Below are 21,749 nucleotides of genomic sequence, written 5' to 3'. Positions count from 1 at the left end.
GAAATCTAAAAATTCTTTTGTCCTAGTTTGAGATTCCTACCTACATTCCTATTGGCTAACTCTACCTGAGTTAGGTATAGTTAATCCCTTAGTCCCCAGGCTGCTGGCTAACCCTCATGATCATGACATGTGATGTAATGTCAAGTGTGTCTGGTATCTTTGTTGAAACCATCTGACAACCCTAGAAAAAGAGCAGAGGGGGAGGAGAAAGAAAGGAAAAAAACCCTGTCAATTAAAGTGTCCATGCTAAATGATGCTAATAGAGTAGGCTGTAAGTGCCTGATAGTTAGCTTTTGATGTTATTTTGAAAGGTGATTTAAGACTCAACATTAATTTTAAAACTGTTCAAGTTATTTTATTCAAAGAGAAGCAACAATGAAAGGTGTAAACAATTCTGTGTTTCTGACACTTCTAGGAAATTGATAGTGAAGTGGAACTTGAAACAGCAGTTCCAAAGAACAGATAATGTTTAGGTTGGGAGCGAAATAGTAAGCTGAAAATGCATGGGTCCAACCTCTATCATTTCTTAAGCCTTACCTTCTCTAAGTCCTGGTTTAAAGCTTACTTATTCCAAAAAGCCTGTAACTATTGCCTTCCTACATAGGTAACTGAAAACTTGAAAAGAAGGTATAAAACAAATTGTGGAAAGAAGATGGGTATATACCAGGCTATGCCATAGAAGTCCACCATCTTATAGCATCCTGTCCCTCGTGCTTACCTGTTTAAGGCACAATCCTGCAGACACTTGCAGTAGCTCTCACTATGGTTTATCTACAAAGGCCAAAAAAAAAAAGTCTGTCTTCCTATTGTCATCTTAACTTGACTAAAAACCTCCTTTAATGCTCCTGTAGACATAGTTTGCTATGTTTAAGATCGTTAAAGCTTGTCATGTGGTAGCTAGGTATGTTAGCAAATGTTTATTTTTGTAAACATGTAACTGCCATTTTTTTCCCCAGCAATTACACATTTACATGCAGGAGGGCAGGCGGGAGAGCTGGTTCTTGCAGGGAGCACTGGTTCCCACCTACTCCCTCTGCTGCCTCTGCAGAGGCAGCAGTGGGGTGGGAGTGGTACCAGGCAGCTCCGTGGAGCCAATATGCACAGGGCTGGATTACCAGTATATAACTGAACTATGTCTTATAGCATCTGAAATAGAATTCTAATTAGTATTGAAAATACCCAAACAATTTGTCTGACATTTGTTACTGTAGTCTTTCATTTTTACATAACCCTACATGATAAGGTATTCAGTCATTTTGCAGTTCCAAGCCCTGCATTTTTTTATGCATTGCCCAGAGAGAGTCGTCATTTTCATAGATATTGTCTTTTTTCCACCCTTCAAAAAGGTCCAGGTTAGTGAGCAGGAAAATTCATGAGTAGCAAAAGGGATAACTTTTTCGTTCTGTGGCGACAATGTGTATTGTTTCTGGATGTTGTCCTTAAATCTTTGTTTTATCCTTAATATTCTCTTCAGAGTTGTTTAAAAATGTTCAGTGAAGTGCAAGTAGAGGAAAATCTGATATATGTAAAATAATGGGGTACGTCTAGACTGCAAGCTTCTTTCGAAAGAGAGCATCCACACCTCAAAACCAGATCGAAAAAGCAATCTGCTTTTCTGAAAGAGAGCGTCCAGACTGCATGGATACTCTCTTGAAAGAAAGCCCTGATTGCTATTGACATAATGGACACCAGGGCACCCGTGCTTTTTTTGATTGCGTCTTCTTTCGAAAAATGTCCCTGTTCTGCATCCACACATGCCTTTTTTCTAAAGCTTTTTCGAAAAAGGCGTTCTTCCGTGTAATTTGAAGTTTACCGATGTTGAAAAAAACCCTGTGTTCTTTCGGTTTAATTTCAACAGAACGCGATTGCAGTGTGAACGCAGGTGAATTTTTTTTTTTAAAAATGGCATTTTTTTCGGAAAAACAATGTAGTCTAGACATACCCATGGAGAGAGAGAGAAAAGGTCCCTGAATAATTGCTGACCCCTGGTTATATTTTGGAGTTACAAAACAAAGTCACCATGTAAGAAAGAAATGTGTGTAAACAGAGTGGACTTTGCAGGTGGAATAATATATGTGCAAACAGAAACCTTTTTTAAAGGTACATAGATTTAAAAATTATTGATGACTAAAAAAATCTACAAATAATTTAACTTGCATGTAGGGTATGAATGTATAACTTGATTACTGAGACAAGAATCCAGCAGAAGTTGGTCCAGGAAAAGACCCTTGCCTACCTCACCCTCCTCGTCTCTCCTAACATCTTGGAAGCAACAAGCCTACTGCTACACTGCAGATAACCTGATTATTGTAAAACACCTGATTATTGTAAAACACTTGAATTACTTACTTATTAAGAAGGTTCAGGAAGCATTTTTTAACTTCCTCATTGTTCAAGTCATTATCATTTTACTTCAGTTTTATAATTTGACATGCAAGTCTTGCAAATAATAAAAATACAAGTCTTTTCTCTCAGAAAAATGTGTGTTCTCCCCTATTAAATACTTCCCTTGCCTGTCTACAGGACAGCTACTTCCATGTTCTCACTCCTGAAGGATTTTCTGGTTTTGTACCCACCTCGGGTGATGTGGATTAGATCAGGGAACAGAAGAAGTCTCTTTCCATTTGACAGGTCCTTTTGCTGCTATTGGACAAGTCTCAATAGTAGCCTGTTTGTTTCTTATTGGTTAAGACAGTTGGGAAGGTACAGTACTTTTATTTGTGTGTGTGTGTGTGTGTGTGTGTGTGTGTGTGTGTATATATATATATATATATATATATATATATATATATATATATATATAATTTTACTCATTGGTACTCTATGGCAGCATTTGAAATGAAAGGGCTTGACTCCAAATTGATAATTAAAAATTGTGAAAAAAGTTTTTGTAACAGAGCCAAAAGTCATTTCTTTCCATGCAGTAGGAAAGCCAAGAATTCAGATGTACTTGACTCCAATTTGGTTCTGTGCCATTCCCAGTCATTTTTCCATGATACCAGTGTTTTTCATTACATGCTTGTTGAAGGATTTTGTATTTCGGCTTGTCATCTCCACAAGCATATGCCTTGGGGTTAATTTTCCTTGCTTCTCTTTCCACCTGTTAGAAACAGACCCTGAGTGTTTTAAAGAATTGCATTCCTAGTTTGCTGTCATGTACCTTGTGTGTTTGTTTTTCATGGCATTGGAATGAAAACATGTGCCTTTTCCTTTTATGTTAAAGATAGTATATTTTTTTCCTGTTAATAAAAGGGACCACCAGTTTTATGGGTTGCTGAATATTTTGGGGGCAGGTTTGAGGATCCCAAACTGGGAGTGGGTTATGAAAAGTAGGTACTCTCCTTATGCAATAGATGCTGTTTCCAAGATAGCTGCCTGCTTGACCCAATCACACTAAGGGCAGGTCTACACTGCGGTAGAAGGTTGGCTTAAGGTACGCAATTCCAGCTACATAAATAACATAGCTGGAGTTGACATACTTTACGTAAAGCTAGAACGCTGTCCTCACTACAGGAGGTCGATGGAAGAAACACTTCCGTTGACTTGCCTTTACTCCTCGCGATAGCAGTGTTGCCAGGGGTGTCCTCAACATTCGATTTAGCATGTCCCCACTAGACCCACTAAATGGAATGCTAGAAGATTGATCACCAGTGTTGATCTTCCCAGTAATGTAGACATGCCCTAAGAATTTGGGAGTTGGGACTGACCGGAGGAAAGTTGAGCCAACGTATTTTGCTTTTGGAGCTCCGTCAGCCATTAATATTGTGCAAGAGGATGCATGTAGAAGAGACTCATAGCTGTTGCAATAGAATAGGATCTACTGGTTATGTTTAATGTAGGAATGTTAAGGACTAGTTGACTGTCAGATAAGCAAATACTTATTGGATAGTCAGTCGACTTCTCCTCTCCCCTTGCTGCCTCTATCTAAGGCAGCAAAGCGGGGGAAGAGGAGGTACTTCAAAGTGGCAGTGCTGTATAGCTAAACCCGGGATTAGCTGTGCGGCACTGCTGTGCGTGGAGCCCAAAGTCCCAGCTGATTCTGAGCTCCAGCACAGCATTTCTGCAGAACCCGGGATCAGCTGGGGAGTCCCAGCTGACTCTGGGTCTGGGAAAATGCTGCGCTGAAGCCGCAGTCAGCTGTGGAGTCCGCAGCTGATCCTGTGTTCTGCTGGGGAGTCCCCAGCTGATGCCAAGCTCCATGCTGCGCTGCTGCTTTGAAATGTACAAGAGCCCTTGCACATTTCAAAGTTGTCACGCGGTGTACACCCCGGAGTCAGCGGGACTTCCTGCTGGTCCCCAGCTATATGCAGAGTTCCGCATTCCTCCTTTGAAATGTACAAGAGCCCCAGCAAGAATGTGGAAGTACCTATTGACTAGTCATTGACTATTCAACTAGTAAATTAACCGTTACTTAACATCCTTAGTTTAATGTTCTTTGATGTGAAGTTGGATAGGAAGAATCTTTTCTCCAGCAATGGAGGAAGTCATGCTGTGTGCAGATGCTGTGATTTTTGCCTATCTTCGTTATTGTAAAGTTGAGTTAAAATCTTCGCTTTAGTTTGAAAGAAAGTGAAGCTAGTGGCTTCATTGTAATCTCTGTTTTGCATATATGAAAATAGCCCTAAATTCTTTCACAAGATTGTATGTTTTACGTTCTTTGTTAAAGACAGTTAGAATTACAACCTCAAGAATAATTGCAGATCAGGAATGAAGTGTGTTGGCAAGATTATGTGGGGAAGTATGTGCAGCACTTGTTCTAGCACTGTACCTGGCTACATATATTGATACTTTTCTTGGGGGGGGGGGGGGGGGGGAGCAGAGAGTCTGTTCTTCTGCCAGGTCAAAAAGTAAATATTAATATTGTTTCAAAATAATGCAGTGACTGTTTTTAAAAGCTTACAACTTTAAAAGATCATGTGACATTTGCCTTAAGCAATAAAAATTAGAAAAACACAGAAACTGAATTGTTGTTCACCTAAATCCCAATGGCCTAATTTATTTTCTTATACTCATAGTTAAAATATTTTAAAAATCTGTTTGTATTCACAGGAAGGCTTGCATTTATCACACTTCATACCATTTAGCTTGAAATGCCATGAACTGCAGAACAGTATGTAGAAAATGAGGTTCCCCTATTGCAGTTTTGTGATCCCCAGGGTTGCTGTAAAATGCTGCACCTCATGTTTCTTTCAAAAGAATTTACTAGCATTGTTCTTGTTACTTAGAATTGTTGGAAATGGATGATCCTCCAGATGTTTACTTTGTGAACCTAAACTGATTTTTTTATTGTATTATTTTCTAGTATACATGGTAAATATGTTTAACGGGTCCTTTAAAAACACAAAAAGTCCCAATTCTGTGAATATACATTAAAAGGGTTATCACAACTCGGTAGACACTTCCCTCCCTATTTGTGAATGCTTGGACTGCCCCCGCCGCTCTCAGTTGCTACTCTCAATGGAATTGTGTGCCAAAAAATTGAAAATTCTTCACAAAAAAAATAAATTTTATGCACAAAATATTTTAAAATTCTGCATATGTTATTTGTCACAATAACAAATGACATAATTATGCCAGGTTCAATGCTTTTGGTAATTTATTTAAAAATACCTGTCAGCATGTATGTCTGTAGCAATAAAAAACAAAAAAGATTCAGGAATTATTTTTTCACAAATAGATTCCTTACAGTGTATATTAATACAGAACTCATTTAAACCGCAATATCAATGTCTCAGACTGTCACCCACTAGCAGTGCTATATGCCCTGTGTTGTTGGTCTCCCCCGCCACCCCAAAATCCCATGCTTCCTGGCCTGGTCCCACAGGCACAGCAGTGTGAGAAGGGCAGCTTCTTTCTTTACCCTATCCACAATCTGGGACTGCTCCTGCTCAAGAGCTGCTGTTCTTTGTTCTGAAACTACAGCAGCCACTTCTGTTCTGAAATTTGATTTGTCCTTTTCATATGTGTTCATTCTTTTGATTGTATCCTTTGGTATATATGGTCGTGCCTATTTTCTTCCACAATTTGATCTGAGGAACTGGGTCTGGCCCACAAAAGCTCATCATCTAATAAACCATCTTGTTAGTCTTTAAAGTGCTACATAGTCCTGTATTTTGTTTCAGTAAGACATATAAGTCGTCTTATAATATGACAAAGCATTGAATATGGAGTCCACGAAGAAGGGCAAAGGAGATGCAGCTATTCAAAGAAGGGAGATGAGGAGGATAATAATGGAAGAAGGGTGCAAATGTATGTTTTTAATGATTTTATGTCTTTGGCAAATGTGCAGCATTTGAGGGAGAGAATGAAACAGCTCTCTTGAGCAGTTGCATCATGATTAACTATACAGCCAGAGCAGACAGCAATATGTATCAAATAAAATCAAGTACAGCTCACATGAATTCCTACACAAACCATACCTGGGTGCAGTGTTAAGCACTGACTTGATCATGTTAGTGTAAGCTCAGACTCTCCACCCATACCTTATCTCTCTCATTTGTTATCAGTCAAGTGTTACACAGGGTGGCTAGTACAACAGCAACTTTATTTAACACAACAGTGACTTAACTCATAAGGCAACTAGGCTAAAGAATAAAACACAACATGAAACCAGAACCCGAAATACAAGTAACAAAAACTGGGGCAGTACAAATAAGAGGGGATCATACCACCATGTTCTCAATGCTCAGAGACGAGGTAGGCAGATGTCTCAAGACGGGAAAGGGAACTCAAGAAAGGAGGTCGGAATCGTAGATGGATGCTCAGGGTGACAGACGGTTTTCCCTTTTCTTTTCTTCAAATCTTCTCTTATTGACCCGTTGTCCTGTGTGCAGTATGCGAACAGGGAGGCAAGTGATGGAAGTGTGTGCATATGTGTGAGTAGACATAAGGGACCCAACTGCCTGGACCTTGTGCTGTTATCCTAACCTAAAATGAATATGCTCTGTGCCAGCAACCACTACAGGATTTGAGGACACAGAGTTTCTCTGCCACTGGAGATTGTACCAGACTTTCTCTGGCTGGAGATTTCCAGACTCTCAGTGGTGGGCAGCAACCAGTCCCCTGCCTCTGACAGCCTGCCCCAGCTGCCTGAAGAGGCTACCAACGAGCTGTCATTTCAGCACCACAGAATTGCTCAGAGCCATAAAGGGCAGGAGGACTTTAAGAGGGCTTTATAAGGCCTCATGTTGCTTGGCAGATTAGGATAAGGTGAGCCCATTTCCCCCCTTGTTCTTTTCTCACCTTTTACAGGCATGAGATGGTTGACAGAAAGACAGATCACTACCTCAGAGGAAAAACTAAAAATGGTGGCCACAAAAACACTAGTGCCACTTCCCCTGTAGGAGGCCCTTGTTTATTTGGTAATTGCTAATGTTTGAAGTACTCATCAATGGAGATGGATGTGCAGTATCTCCCTCAGTCAAAAAGATTGCTGATAACGTCTCAGATGAGATGGAGCAGTTTTGTTTTTTGAAATGGAGTGGGAATAGGGAGATATCTTAATTTTCTTTTATGCAGGCTAAAAATAGTCTTACTGGTGCCACCAAAAGTTTTCAAGTTGATTCTAGAGATCATTCATGTAGTTGTGATCTGCTCTGTCAGTTTTTCCTTTCACCTCTTTTGTGCAGCTGTAGAAGGCTCTCCATCAGAAAAATTACTAAATAAATGCCTAGATAGAGCTATTTGTACAGCTTACTTTTATACTTAAATCTGTTCAGTGATACTGTGTGTGAAAAAACATGTTATTCTTTTAGAATATACCACAAGGATCATGAAAGAGTAGATTTGTGTAGAACTGACTTCCTAGGCTCTCAGATTTTCCAGACTGTTAAATGCTAAATAAGGAAAACTAAAATAGGAAATGTAATTCTCAAAATAAGTTTTCATTACTTCACTACTTAAACAACAAAACAAACCCCCATAACTTTCAGATGAGATTCTATTGCTTGGGGAATCACCAAGACAGAATGATGGTACCCCTTAATCATTATGCTTGGGGCTCATCTTTAGACCAACATAGTTTGCTACTTTTATAATTAACTAGTTAATTTCAACTTACTTTGTCTGTGATAGTTCTAAAGAGAAATAGACTTGTTAAAGTAAACAAAGGTACCTTCTGATTTGGAATAGGCACTACAAAACCAGATAGATGAGTTCTGGAAAGTGGTCTTTACATTGATACTGTAGTTTACCCTTAAATGTTAATAAACAACATAGAGATGGCAGTATTTAGATCAGTTATACATTATTAGTTTTAAATAAGTTGTATTTTGCTGGACCAAATAATTAAACATACATCATATATTTAGTTGCCCTGGAGTTTGGTTTTCCAGCAAGAGACAGAACTTGATTTTGCTCATACTTGTGTAAATTAGTAGCAGCACTTGAAACAAGGGAGGTGATTAATCCACCTGTATAAAAGCAAATGTAAGTAATTCAGTTAGGCACAGTCTGTTATTGAACTGTTTAGTGTTGACATTGGATTTGAATATATGTCTGACAAAGTACTGTTTCAGTATCAGAAACAGCTCGTTGCTGTGTAGACACCTTGAAAGAAAATCCTGTGGCTGGCCTGTGCTAGCTAGCATGGACTGTGGGGCTGTTACATTGCTGTATTGACTTCTGGGCTCATTGGAGCGTGAGTACTCTGGAGCCTTCTCACCCAGCAGGGTACAAGATCCCAAGCTCTAGCCTGAGCCCAGATGTCTACTCATCAGTGAAACAGCCCCACAGCCTGAGTTCTTTGAGCCCAAGTCACCTAGTGCAGGCCAGTTGAGGGTGCCTAGTAGTTAAATATGAACTTCATCCTAGCCCTAACGGTGAAGAAATGATTACTGTACAGGCTGAACCTCCCAAATCCAGGACTCTCTGGTCCAGCAACATCCATGATCCTGCAAGGCCGCCGATGTTGCAGGACCAAAGAGCCCCGAGAGAGCAGGGTCTGCAAAGTCCCTACCAGGCCAGAAGTGTCAGTTGGACCAGTTGGTGTCAGTTGGGCCAGATGGCATTTGAGAGCTTTCACCCTGGCCAGGGAACTCCCAGCATCAGTGGGGTCGGGTGGCCCTGGCCAGGGAACCCTGAGAACTCCCCGGCAGCAGCAGGGCCATGCAGCAGCCCGGGACCCCCAGCCAGAGAACCCCGGTGGTGCCACCAGGGCTGGCCTAACAGCTCTGGCCAAAAACTCCCAGGAGCCCCCTGGTGGCAATGGGTTCAGTGGCAGCTGGGTGCCCTGGCCAGTAACCCCCCCTCCCCTGCCAAGGGGGTAGCAGAGCTGGGCTGCAGCAACTGGGCAGGCGGTGGCTTGGCAGTCTCAAGACCAGGAAACCCTAGGGAACCCCTAGGGGTACTGGGGCCAGCAGTGGCTGAATGGGGCTGGCAGTGGCCGGGCGACCCTGGCTGGGGAACCCCCAGTGGCAGTGGGAAGAGAGTCTCAGCCAGATGAGAGTTAGCGGGGCAGCAACAGAGTGGGGGAACCCCAGCTTTGAAAGCCCCAGGAAGAGGAGCCAGCAGCAGGGCAGCTAGCAGTGGGGCATTGTCCTCGCCTGCTCCTGAAATCTCCCTGGTTTGGGACGGCTCATGTCTTGAGGGTGCTGGACCACGAAGGTCCAGCCTGTACCTTGCATCTCTTTGCTTAATTTCCTTAGCTTCCCTGCCTTCAGTATATTCTTTGTGCCATTGGTCTCTGAATAGCTTTGTCAAAAACATATATGTGTGAAATGTAAAGCTTTGCAGAAAAGTCTTGTATGATCTCAATAAGACATCTGTTAGGCTTCTTTGGTAAAAGAAAAAAAATCTAACATACCAAACAAGGCTATGGAAAGGAAGGAACAGCATTTTACAATAACTTCAGAATTTTAGAATGAAATTAAATTCATCAGTTCTAAAGATATTTTTACTTGAAATCTTATAAATCAGTTCTTCCTTTTGTGTGTGTGCGTGCATAATTTTATTTATAAATCCCTTCAGACCTTATATGGAGTATCATACCAGATGTGAGATTAAAAAAAGAAATTGCTGGTGGCCACCTGCTTAATGTGTATTAAAATCTTGTGTGGTAGCTGATGTCATACAGAATGCATGTGATAGGGAATAATTTTTAGTAGACCATATCAGGTTAGTAAGGATCAATGCTAGAAGAATGTTTAGAATTTTCCATCAAAATATAGCCATCTGTTTTGGAAACAGGGAAGATGAAATAATCACCGTAAGCCAAGGGATTTGAAAAAGCAATTGAATGAGTGGGATTTTTCCTGTGATAGTAGCAAGGACTCTCAGAATGTACAGTTGAATATAGTGCTTGTTCCCAAGACAAAGTCTTGAAAAATCAGCAGAGCATTAATCATCTCTTTTCATCTTTCTTTTTATTTTCCTATAACCTCATTCTTTGATCACTCAACTGCTTTTTTTCATGTAGGTTACTCAGGAGCTCTGAAACTTAGTGATTGCTGCTTCTGGAGCTCTTCTCTTCTCTTCTCTTCTCTTCTCTTCTCTTCTCTTCTCTTCTCTTCTCTTCTCTTCTCTTCTCTTCTCTTCTCTTCTCTTCTCTTCTCTTCTCTTCTCTTCTCTTCTCTTCTCATCACTGACAGTGAACAAAATATAAGCAGGCACCATCAAATAATATAGTGTGAGTGTTTATGTGTATATAATAGGAACTTCTCCAAGGAGCTTACCATTTTAAAAGGGGGTGAATGATTTAGTAAACAATTTCAGTTTCTTCTTCAAGTGATTGCTCATGTGCATTCCAATATAGTTGTGTGCACACGCTATCGGAAGTTTTTCCCTCAGCAGTACCCTTAGGGCCAGCAGGGAGCCCCCAGGAGTGGCGCCGGTATATCGGCCCATACATACCCTGCTGGCCCCCTCACCCACTCAGTTCCTTCTTACCACCTCAGCTCCTCAACATGATCATTGTCTTCATTGTTTTTCTTCAATCTCTAGTTAGTGTTCAGCTAAGTGTCTGCAATTTAAGTTAAAGACTCTTTTGTTGTTTTCTGTTGATCGTTCCCCGCCGCGGCGTGCTGTATACCCACAGCAGGACATGCCCGGCCCACAAGGCTTTAAGCCAGTGGTCCCCAACCTTTTGGGGCTGCGGGGCTGCCCGGGGGCGGGAGCTGGCCCTGATCACTCGGCGGGCGTGCATAAATGCCCCGGTGGGCACTGCGTTGGGGAGCACTGCTTTAAGCCCTGCAAAAAGTGTAATAAGCCTATGCCGTGTGGTGACCTGCACTCATTGTGCTTAAGGTGCCTGGGAGAAGCACACCTTACAGAGGCATGTAAAATCTGTAAGGCTTTCAAGCGCCTGACGAAACACAAGAGGGAGTCGCACCTTAAGATCTTCTTCATGGCAGCGGCGCTCTGACCGGCACCGGCCTCCCGGAGCACACTGGCCTCAGTGTGCAACAGTTCCATGCACCATGCCTCTCCGGCAGCACGGGGGCCCCGAAGCGGCTCTCAGTCGCTGGTGCCTCAGAAGAGGCGGCCTAATGAATCGGTCCCCGCCTAGGTGTGCATCCTCCAGTGGGGCATGTGGTGCCAACGACCCCGGAGCCCGGGCCTTCTAGGTTGGGCGGGCCTGCCTCCCAGTGAGGGGACGTGAGCCCTCAGGAGGACTTCCCAGAGCTATCCACACCGGAGGCTTTGGAGGCAGCGAGGGTTCTAATTGATTCTTCTCCCTCCTCTCCTCCTCCGACTCCGGCACCTCCTAGGCGCCACGGGGGCGCTCGGCACCGATTGCCTCCTGGGGCGACCGAAGGCGTGGTGCATGAGGGCAGACTTCGCCTAGCCCTGACGGCACCGCATGCCGCACTGGCCCCCCCGGTACTGGCCAAAGACACGGCACCAGACTCGGCGTGGCCACATTGCCCAGCACTGTCACCGCCCCAGGGCCCATTGGCACCTGCCTCCGTGCGGGACTCCCGCATGGCCATGCCTCCTCTACCACCTAGGCACTGTGGGAAGCTGGAGTCCATGACTTGGCGCACTGCAACTCCTTTGGCATTGGTGCTGGCACCGCCCTGGTCCACCTTGGAGTGCTGATCCAACTCAGAGGCGGAATCTGTCCAGTCCTCGAGGGCCTCCCGATCTTGCTTGTGGTGCCGCTCCTGCCCTCTGCACTGTTCCCGGCACCGTAGTCCTCCGCTCCCGTACCAGCAGCAGTGGGCTCAGCCAGTTCTGGTGCCCATGGTACAAACATAGCCCCCCAGCCTCCGGGGCAATGGCCCTTCTGGACTCCCTGGGCTTACCACCAGAGCCAGGGTGTGGACCCACCCAGACTGGCTTCTGTCTCCTCGGGGCCACCTCTTGTCAGGTCCCCCACCTCAGGACGTTCCCTATGTCCAGGCCAGTCGTCCTCAGGTCCAGGGGGGAGCGCAGCTCCAGTGAGCCAACTTCCCCCCTCTATGTCCATAGACACCTTGGACGTTCCAGGTCGCAAGGATGCCCCTATGGGTGAGGTCCAAAAGGGGTCATCATCCTCCTCCCCAGACAAGTGTTAGCCAACTCCACCCCATCCATGCCCTCCATGGATGCTAGAGCCCATCAGGACCTTCTTCACCGCCTGGCCCACAGTTTCTGACCACTCGGATCCTACTGTTGACATTCTGCATGCTGATACCCTCTCTAGAGTGGCTCTACTGGTCAACAAAACAGTGGCTAAAATTTCCAAAGCCCTGTGGCAAACTCCCACCTCTATTCCTCAAATGGATACGCGTGTGGAAAGGAGGTATTTTGTCCCCCAAGAGGGTAACGAACACCTCTTCTCTCACCCTCCCCCAGGCTTGTTGGTCGTGCAAGCTGTTAATCAAAGGGCGAGACAAGGGGAGCCTGCTGCCACCCCTTAAGAACAGGGAGGCCAAAAAGTCTGACTTGCTGGGATGGAAGGTCTACGCATCTGGGGACATCCAATATTGCATTGCCAGCCCGCAAGTCCTCTTGTCCTGTTACGCATACAACACTTGGGCGTCCCTGGACAAGTTTACGGACTTGCTCCCTAGAGACTTCCACTCAGCGTACAAGGCTCTTCATGACAAGGGGAGAGCAATCTTCAGAGTGGCTCTCCAAGCGGCTCTTGACGTGGCGGAAGCTGCAGCTTGAGTGATGGCCAGCGGGGTGGTTCTGCACTGTAGCTCATGGCTGCAAGGTTCTGGGGTGCCACTGGTGCTCCAAAACACCATTCAGGACCTCCCGTTTGAGGATCCCTCTCACTCTTTTTGGAGCAGACCAACCAGAGGTTTCATGGTCTCAAGGATACCAGGGCGACGTTAAAGTCCTCGGGCCTGCACACTCCTGCTACCCAAAGGCATGCCTACTCAAATAGGAATGTTCCAAGAGTGCTTCCCCAGGGTTCACGCCCCGACTTCGCCCGCCGTAGGATCAGGAGTAGCAACGGCAGGAACGAAAGGTGCTGGCTGCTCCCAGCCCCTAATAATAACCAGAGGCCCCCTAACAAGCCCCCGGGACCTCATTAGGGGTTTTGATGGGACTCTCAAGGGCATCTTATTAGTCTCCTTTCTACATTTCCGGAACCGTTTATCCCATTTCGTCCAGGCCTGGTGGTCTGTTACTTCGGACCGATGGGTGCTGGAAATAGTGGAAAGGGGTTATGTAATCCTTTTCCACTCACCCTCTCCTTCCCCATCCCCTACCCCGTCCCTTTTCAGGGACCTCTCTCACGCGCCTCTACTACAGGAGGAAGTAAATCATCTCCTCACTCTAAGGGCAGTGGAATGAGTTCCCCCTGAGCTTCGGAACAGGGGATTCTATTCCTTTTACTTTTTGGTTCCAAAGGCAAAAGGGGACCTTTGTCCCATTCTGGACCTCAGAGCTCTAAATTCCTTCATCGTCAAGACAAAATTCAAAATGGTGACTCTGGCGTCCATTATCCCTTCCTTAGCCCTCGGAGACTGGTACGCTGCCCTTGACTTAAGATGCTTACTTTCACATTTCTGTGTAAGATTAGATATATGGAATAAAGAAAAGTCTTCTATGAAAACTGATGCCATTGCTTAATGGCTGTGTATCAATTGGCAGAGACTCAGAATAGCAAATTCACGTTTTGAGGAAATGTATGTCTGGTTACATGCCTGTAAGATTTTTTTTATTTCCAATATATTTTAAGTGAGGGGTCTGTTAATTTGCCTATCAATAGTAATTATATGTATTTTCATCTAGGCATATAACTTGGTGTTCGGAGTAGATGAGGCACAAGCTAATGAGACAGAGAATGCATTAATTAACAGCTCCTGTAGAAATTGGGTTCTTGACTTTTTGTTTTTAAAGCATTTTGAGGTAGAAAATAATATGACCAATGTTAGCTGATAAATAAAATATCACTGAAAATATGAAAGAGTCTGAAGAGGAAAAGTCTGTTTCCAGCTACGCGATAGATCTCAACTTGGCAAAGAACATTGAAGCCTTTTCTTTCAAACCTCATTGCGTTTGGGGAGTCTTCATCCTTATTCAAACTACTGGATGATTCTATAATGCCAATATGTAGTAGTAATATTGCAAATGAAAATTGGCAGATTTCCATAAGATTTTCTGAGATCAGCAGAACAATGAGGAGTGAATCGAAAAATTGACTCTTAAAACTTTGTTATGAACAAAAGCAAAAGATTGTGAGACCAGAGAAAATGTTGTAGTAATAAAAGATCACCACACTTGTAAGTTGCACAAACACTGGGAATAGACAAGAGACCGTATTAATATAAATTTGTTTTGTATATTTGGTAGACGGGAGAGAACTCATCTTATTATATTTAATAATAATGACATGAGCTATTGATTGCTTATAAGTAGGACCATTTTGTGGCGCGAAAAGACTACAGAATATTTTTATGGAAACCAGTTGGTTCAGGGAGCATGGAAATCTTTAAGTTGGGGGATTGTATTAAGTAATGTCAGGTTTTGAGAAGAATGAAAGGAAAAGAAAACTTCTGCTATATATTTTTCTGTCAAGTTAGTACTTGACATTGCAATTAGAGTCTTATCTCTAGCTATCCAGCAGTGCAGACTAGAGTAGCATTTAGTTATGTGAGTGTTTGTTGGTTATTGTCATGTTGATGAGGAAAGGCTATTGAAGATCCTTCATTTCTCTTTCACTAGTGGAATATAAAAGGTGTGGGGAGGATGTTGAATAGTCAGTATTTGGGATAAGAGGAGTGTGTTCAATAATTGCTGCCCATCTGACACAACATATACAGGTTCCAGCATCTGATGGTAAAGCTGTGAAGCGAACATGTAGTCCAGCAATAGACAACCAAGAGCTGCATGTGTGGCACTCCTTCATCTCAGTGTGTTGCATGATTCCAGTGGTGGGCCTTCGCCTCCCACCGTGGCGCTTGGCTGATGTCTGCGCCGCTCAGCCGGGACACCGCGGGGGAGCCCAAATAGCCGCTTGCTTCACTTGCTCCCCCGCAGCGGCCCGCCCCATGGCCATGTACATCACTGCACCAACCCCCTTCCCCTCCCGCCATGGCGCTTGGCTGACTTCTGCGCCGCTCATCCAGGCCGTCGTGGGGGAGCAAGCAGCCGTTTGGGCCCCGCACTCCCTGTGCAGCACAGCATGGGGAGTGCGTGACCCATACGGCCACTTGTGCCACTTGCTCCCCCGTGGTGGCCCGGCTGAGCTGCGCAGAAGTCAGCCGAATGTCACGGCGGGAGGCAACAGCGCCGCCCAGAAGAAACAGCAAGTGTTACAGAGTCACAGACATTGGACTACTATATTTATGATGAGTAAGCTTCTGAGAGCAATGTGGGCAGACCCCTTCACTGCAGACCCTCTCCATATGAGTAAAGAGAAGACTGTTGTGTAGCTGAAGTCATTACATCAAAGTATTCAGTAGAGTAAAATAATTCAGAAATTAATATGAATAGATTTGTATTAGGTTTTAGTTCTAATAAATTGTGTATGTGACTATGCAAGGTTGAAGCCTGAAAGGTGTTTTCTTTTTTTACCAGTTTTCTTGTGTCATTTGTGGCCATGAAATATTGGAAACGTGAAGAGATAAAGTTTCAAACAGAGGGTTTTTTGCAGTGTATTTTTTTAAAAAAAGCTTTTTGTCAGTTGAATAGTAATTTGTAAGTGTCAAATTGTTAAAGCAGATAATTGCCTCCTTCTCTTAACAGAAATAGCTGAGTGAAAATCTGAAGTATTCAAGTGTTTATTTTAACACTTGAAACACTTATTACTCCAAATATTCCCCTGTTGTACATAGTATCTGTTATACCAGATGTGCCACCTACAAATTAGATGTGGCTCATAAAATGTTGTAATCCCAGGTTTCTATACAGCTTTCCAGAAGTGATGTTTTCTTTAGGTTTGTTCCCTATGTCCAAGTTAAGTTTGAGGCCTATAATTTTATGTTTCTTAATATTAAGATTTTTGTACAAAAATTTCCCATTGTATTAATGCATACCTTGTTCAGTTTATCATTTTAAGAATTAAAGACTTAGGTTGAATGGTGATGAGCACCACAGAAACAAATAACAATTATCTATGAATATAGGATCTACATCATCTACAAACAAGTGTGCTTTTGTATTGTCTGGTAAGTGTACTTGTAGGTGTTGACTAAAAAATACTACTCTCAGAAATATGAAGACAGCATTTATGCTTTGGTACATGTATTTACTAAAATTTGTGCTAATTTTATGCTTTTGATGTGTAGGTGGAAAATGGATAAACTGGCATATGAGAAGACCAAATCTGTTTGAAAAGTGTATATATGGTTTATGTAAATATATTCAAATGATAATGTTATAAGTACAGTACAATCTTGTATAGCTGCATATCCCTGACAAGTAAAACCAGGTGGCATACAATAATTTAGATAAAGGGAGGGAAGCCTTTTGACAGGCTGTGTTTCAGGCACCAATCCTAGAGCTTAATTAAGAGACTCAAGCCAGCTTTGCAGACAGGCTTCGCCGAATATATTGTTTAATTCTGGCTAGGGTGGCAGGCTCAACTAATATGGAACCCAGTGATTGTGGGGAATCCTGTTAACCAACTGTGGTTAACTAGAGTTCAGTAAGCTAGATTGTACTGTACTTGATAAAGTCACTTGAAGTATGAATTTCTCAAACCATTTTATGAACATCTGTAGAGGTGACAGATACTTAACTATATAAAAAGTAAAATTGAGTCAATCATGTTAGTGACCAGCAACAGACTAAGCACTACACTTTCATTTTAAAACAAACCCAGTCACTTCAATTGTTTTCTTTTAGTCTGTTATATATTGCAATATTTGTAAAGGCCTCTTTTCATAATGTGATATTAAAGTCATTCAGGGAATGAACTGTTAGGCAGAAGTATTTGCCTGGTATGTGTTTTCAGTTTTATGTGTTCTAGTAAATCTGAGGTGCTTCGTGTTGGTTTTCAGGTTTCAAAATACATTAACTATGTATCCATCTCCTGCACTGGCCCATACTGACCTCATTACAAAAAGGGTAGGAATGTGATTCCTCAATGTGGTTTTCATAAGTAGGCTATTTTTGGTGTGGATGCGATACTGTGCATACATTTTTGCAGTACACTACAGTAGGTAGTGTATTTGGTTTTCCTGCAGTTGGTTACTTTGTAAAGTGCTTTTTATTTGTATGTATTCAGTCTGGAACATTTTGAAACACTGTTATTGGTATCATTAGGTGTATATATAATGTGAGATGTGCATTACAGGCAGTCCCCGGGTTACGTACAAGATAGGGACTGTAGGTTTGTACTTAAGTTGAATTTGTACTTAAGTCGGAACTGGCGTCCAGATTCAACTGCTGCTGAAACTGACCAGTGGCTGACTACAGGAAGCCCGAGGCAGAGTTGCTCTGCCCAGGGCTTCCTGGAATCAGCCGCTGATCAGTTTCAACAGCAACTAAATCTGGACACCTGGGACAGAGCAGCTGAGGCGCTGCCGGGTAGGTCCCCGCAGCGCTGCACATCGGCGCTGCAGGGACCAACCCGGCAGCACCCCAGCTGCTCTACCCCATGTGTCCCCAAGTCAGCTGCTGCTGAAACTGATCAGCGGCTGATTCCAGGAAGCCCTGGGCAGAGCAACTCTGCCTCGGGCTTCCTGTAGCGGCTGACTTGGGGACGCCTGGGGCAGAGCAGCTGGGGTGCTGCTGGGTTGGTCCAGTAGTGCCGCTCCTAGGCGCTACTGGACCAACCCTGCAGCACCTCAGCTGCTCTGCCCCAGGCGTCCTGATTCATCCGCTGCTGAAACTGACCAGCAGTGGCTGAATCAGGACGCCTGGGGCAGAGCAGCAGGGGTGCTGCCGGGTTGGTCCAGTAGTGCCGAGGAGCGGCGCTGCGGGACCAACCGGCAGCGCTCCAGCTGCTCTACCACAGGCATCCGCGAGAAAAGCCTGGTCTGCTGAGCGGGGGGGGAGGCGCACTAGCTGCGCCGCCCCCCCCCCCCCTCCAGCAGACCATGGAGACGCGGACGGCGGGACCGAGACGCGCCGTGGTGCCGCCACCTGGGTCCTCCACGTCTCCCTGGTCTGCTGTGGGGGGGGCCCCCAGCAGACCAGGGAGATGAGGAGCAAAGCCGGGGAGGACCTGGGCGGCGGGACCGCCCAGATGCTCCACGGTCCCACCCGGGTCCTCTGCGGCAGCACCGCGGCGCGTCTCGGTCCTGCCGTCTGCGTCTCCATGGTCTGCTGGGGGGGGGGGGGGCGGAGCAGCTAGTGCGCCCTCCCCCCACCCCCCACCCGCCCCAGCAGACGAGGCTGTTCTCACGGATGCCTGTGGTAGAGCAGCTGGGGCGCTGCCGGTTGGTTCCGCGTCCTCCGGGGCGAGAAAAACCCCGTTCGTAAGTACGGATCCGACATAAGTCGGATCCGCGTAACTCGGGGACTGCCTGTATTTGCTAGTACAGTAAACTCCAATTGTCCGGCATCCAGTGGTCCGGCACTCCCGAGCAGTGGAGTTGGGGAAGCCATGGGCAGAGCAGCTGGGGTGCTGCCAGGCGCTGAGCAAGAGGGTGAGGGGCGGGGCTGCGGGACCAACCCGGCAGCACCCCAGCTGCTCTGCCCCCAGCTTCCCCAAGTCCGCTGCTCATCAGTTTCAACAGTGGCGGAGTTGGGGAAGCTGTGGGGCAGAGCAGCTGGCTGCTGCAATGTTGGTCCCGCAGCACTGCTCGGGCAGAGCTGCAGGACCAACCCGGCAGCACCTCAGCTGCTCTGCCCCGCCACTTCCCCAAGTTGCCGCTGCCACTTGCAGCCCCAGCTGGCCTGTCGCCTGCAGCTGCATGGGGCTTCCCTTGCCTCCCTGCTAAATGGTGGAGGGTTCACCCCACGCCTCGCCGTTCCCCACCGCCCCCCACGGCCCCTCCTCCAGCATATCCGATAATCCAGCACCCCTGAGTCCCAAAAGTGCCGGATTATCGGAAGTTTACTGTAATTTGTGTTGGATTATTGTTTCCGAAAATTCCTCAGAATTGTAGCACTAATTGTTCTGCACATCCTGAACTCAAAACTCCGGTCATCTGAAAAGGTGGGCTGTGCTCATGAAAGCTCATGATACCATCCACATGTTTTGTTAGTCTATAAAGTGCTACCAGATCATTTGTTGTTTAAGTTTATCCTGTACAGACTAACTCAGCTACCCCCCCCCATACTGAAGCTTCTGTATGTCCACTGTAATTCTGTCCACATATATTCAATAACACCAGCTGTATTGCAGAACATCGCCATAAGTTTTGATGCTGCAGGCATCCTCAGTAGCTCTTGTGTGTCATCTTGCTTAATATATTCATTTCCTATTAGGAATCTAATTGCCTGTCAAAATCGTGACCATAAACCACCTCCCCATCTTGTGTGCGCCACTTTCTGCTCTTGTGGGCCACAATTGGAGAATCTGATCTTCTGTAGATGAGGAAAAATCTTTACTGGCAACTCATTCCTTTCAAGTCAAATTTTAAGATCCTTGTTACCACTTGGTAAGCTCTATACAGCTCTCTTAATTATCCTCCTTTGTTACGGTGATATATGTGCTCATTGGTGCTAGCTGACAAAAAGGTTTCACTAATGTCAGCAGCTCCCAATAGGCCCTACTCATTCACTATATCCAACATGTTGCTGTTATAGTATTTATCCATAGATTAATCATCAAAATGTTCAAAATTCTGGGTACAATATTTTCAAATTATGCAAAATTATGCATATTCTATTTGACAGCATAACACAATATAATCACATTAATGTCAATTATTTTTGTAATTTATTTCAAAATACCTGGCAGCACGCATGTCTAACAATACGGACAACAAAAAATATAATTACTAGTTATATTAATGCACAACTTTTGAATAATAATTCATTTAAACTACAGTACAGAAACATGTTTCTTGCAGCCCTCAGATGTAGAGCAAAGGCTCAGAGGTAGGGGGAGTCATTGTAATAGAGGAATTGAGGGCATGGGCAGTAATTGCTGGGAAGAAGAATGGGAACCTGGAAGCTTATTGGGTATGTATGAAGACATATGGAACAGGGCATGGGGGGCAAGTTATGGGGAGCTATGGAATTGTGGAGTCTCCCTGGTGCAGACTCTGGCTGACATTTAGCTTCTCCCACTCAATCAGGCACATCTGTCCTGGTCCCCATGTGTCCCCCAGGCTGCCACTCCCATCACTTCCTGCCCCAGTGTGTGGGGGACACTAATTTTTTGTATGCACAGTGGTGCAGAATTCCCCCAAGAGTAATAGATAGGGTCTTGTGAAGTATAAAATGAGCACTGGTGTCATTTTGGTCATTAATATTGTGAAATGTATGTCTTGATATTTAAAAAGTTAGGTATATACTGAAGCTATATCTTGAGATTCTGTATCCAGATGACAGTGGCAGTGACAGATTTTCTCTGGTCTTAGGGAGTGTCTGTCTGTCTAGCTAACTGGAGTATAAATTAAGCATTGTTCCAGGAAGAAGGACTGTTAAGCAGAGATGGGGTCTACCTGTAAAGGAAGGGGAAGAGCATATTTTGGTAGACTGGCTAACTTAGTGAGGAGGGCTTGAAGGGGGCAGATGACCAAAACCCACAGATAAGTAAAAAACATGGAACTTTGGGAGAAGGGTTGGAATTTGAGAGGATGATGGGCTTTTATAGCAGGGGTATTGGAGAGAGAAGACAACTGAAGGGGGGAATGGGTGTAATCAGAATCTTATCTCTGTATACTAATATGAAAAGTATGGGGAATAAGCAGGAAGAATTTGAAACAGTAGTAAATATACACAACTATGACATTGTTTGGCATCATAGCATCTTGGTGAGATAACATGCATGACTGGAATATTAGTATAGAAGGGTATAGCTTGCTTAGAGTGGACTGGAAGGTAAAAAAGAGAAGAGATGTTGCCTTATATTTAAAATGCCTTCGCTTGGGCTGAGGTTGAGATGGAAATAAGAGACAGATCAGTTGAAAATCTCTGGGTAAGGGTAAACGGCGTAAGAAACAAGGGTAATGTAATGGTAGGGGGTCTGCTACAGACTACCCAACCAGGAAAAAAAGATGGATGAGACTTTTTTTGTTGTTGTTGTTTAAGAACTAACAAAATTATCCAAAGCACAGAACTTGGTGGTGATGGAGAGAACTTCAACTATCCAGATATCTTTGGGGAGAATAACACAGATTATCCAACAAGTTTTTTAATGTATTGGAGATGTATTTTTATTTCAGAAGACAGAGAAAGCTACTTGAGGTGAGGCTGTTCTAGATTTGATTTGGACAAATTGATCTTCTCAACAAGTTTATTCCTCTTTT

The 21,749-nt window shown here is 44.4% G+C and overlaps 1 protein-coding gene across 6 annotated transcripts in view; it reads left to right on the top strand.

Moving 5' to 3' along the window:
* Positions 1 to 21,749, top strand: part of HLCS (holocarboxylase synthetase) — a 203,228-nt gene that overhangs the window by 80,388 nt on the left and 101,091 nt on the right. The window contains exon 7 of one of the 6 annotated variants that reach the window (XM_075911751.2): positions 2,164 to 2,717. The exons of the other annotated variants lie outside the window; for them this stretch is intronic. Coding sequence (XP_075767866.2) covers positions 2,164 to 2,170 — 7 coding nt within the window. The 3' untranslated portion in view covers positions 2,171 to 2,717. Of the gene's footprint in view, positions 1 to 2,163; positions 2,718 to 21,749 lie in introns of those variants that run through there. 6 annotated transcript variants of the gene reach the window in all.

This window comes from Pelodiscus sinensis, chromosome 1 (assembly GCF_052426305.1).
Source record: "Pelodiscus sinensis isolate ZL-2025 chromosome 1, ASM5242630v1, whole genome shotgun sequence".
NCBI lineage: Eukaryota > Metazoa > Chordata > Testudines > Trionychidae > Pelodiscus > Pelodiscus sinensis.
Note: the sequence above shows the minus strand (reverse complement) of the source record. Positions and strands in the feature narration are given on the sequence as shown.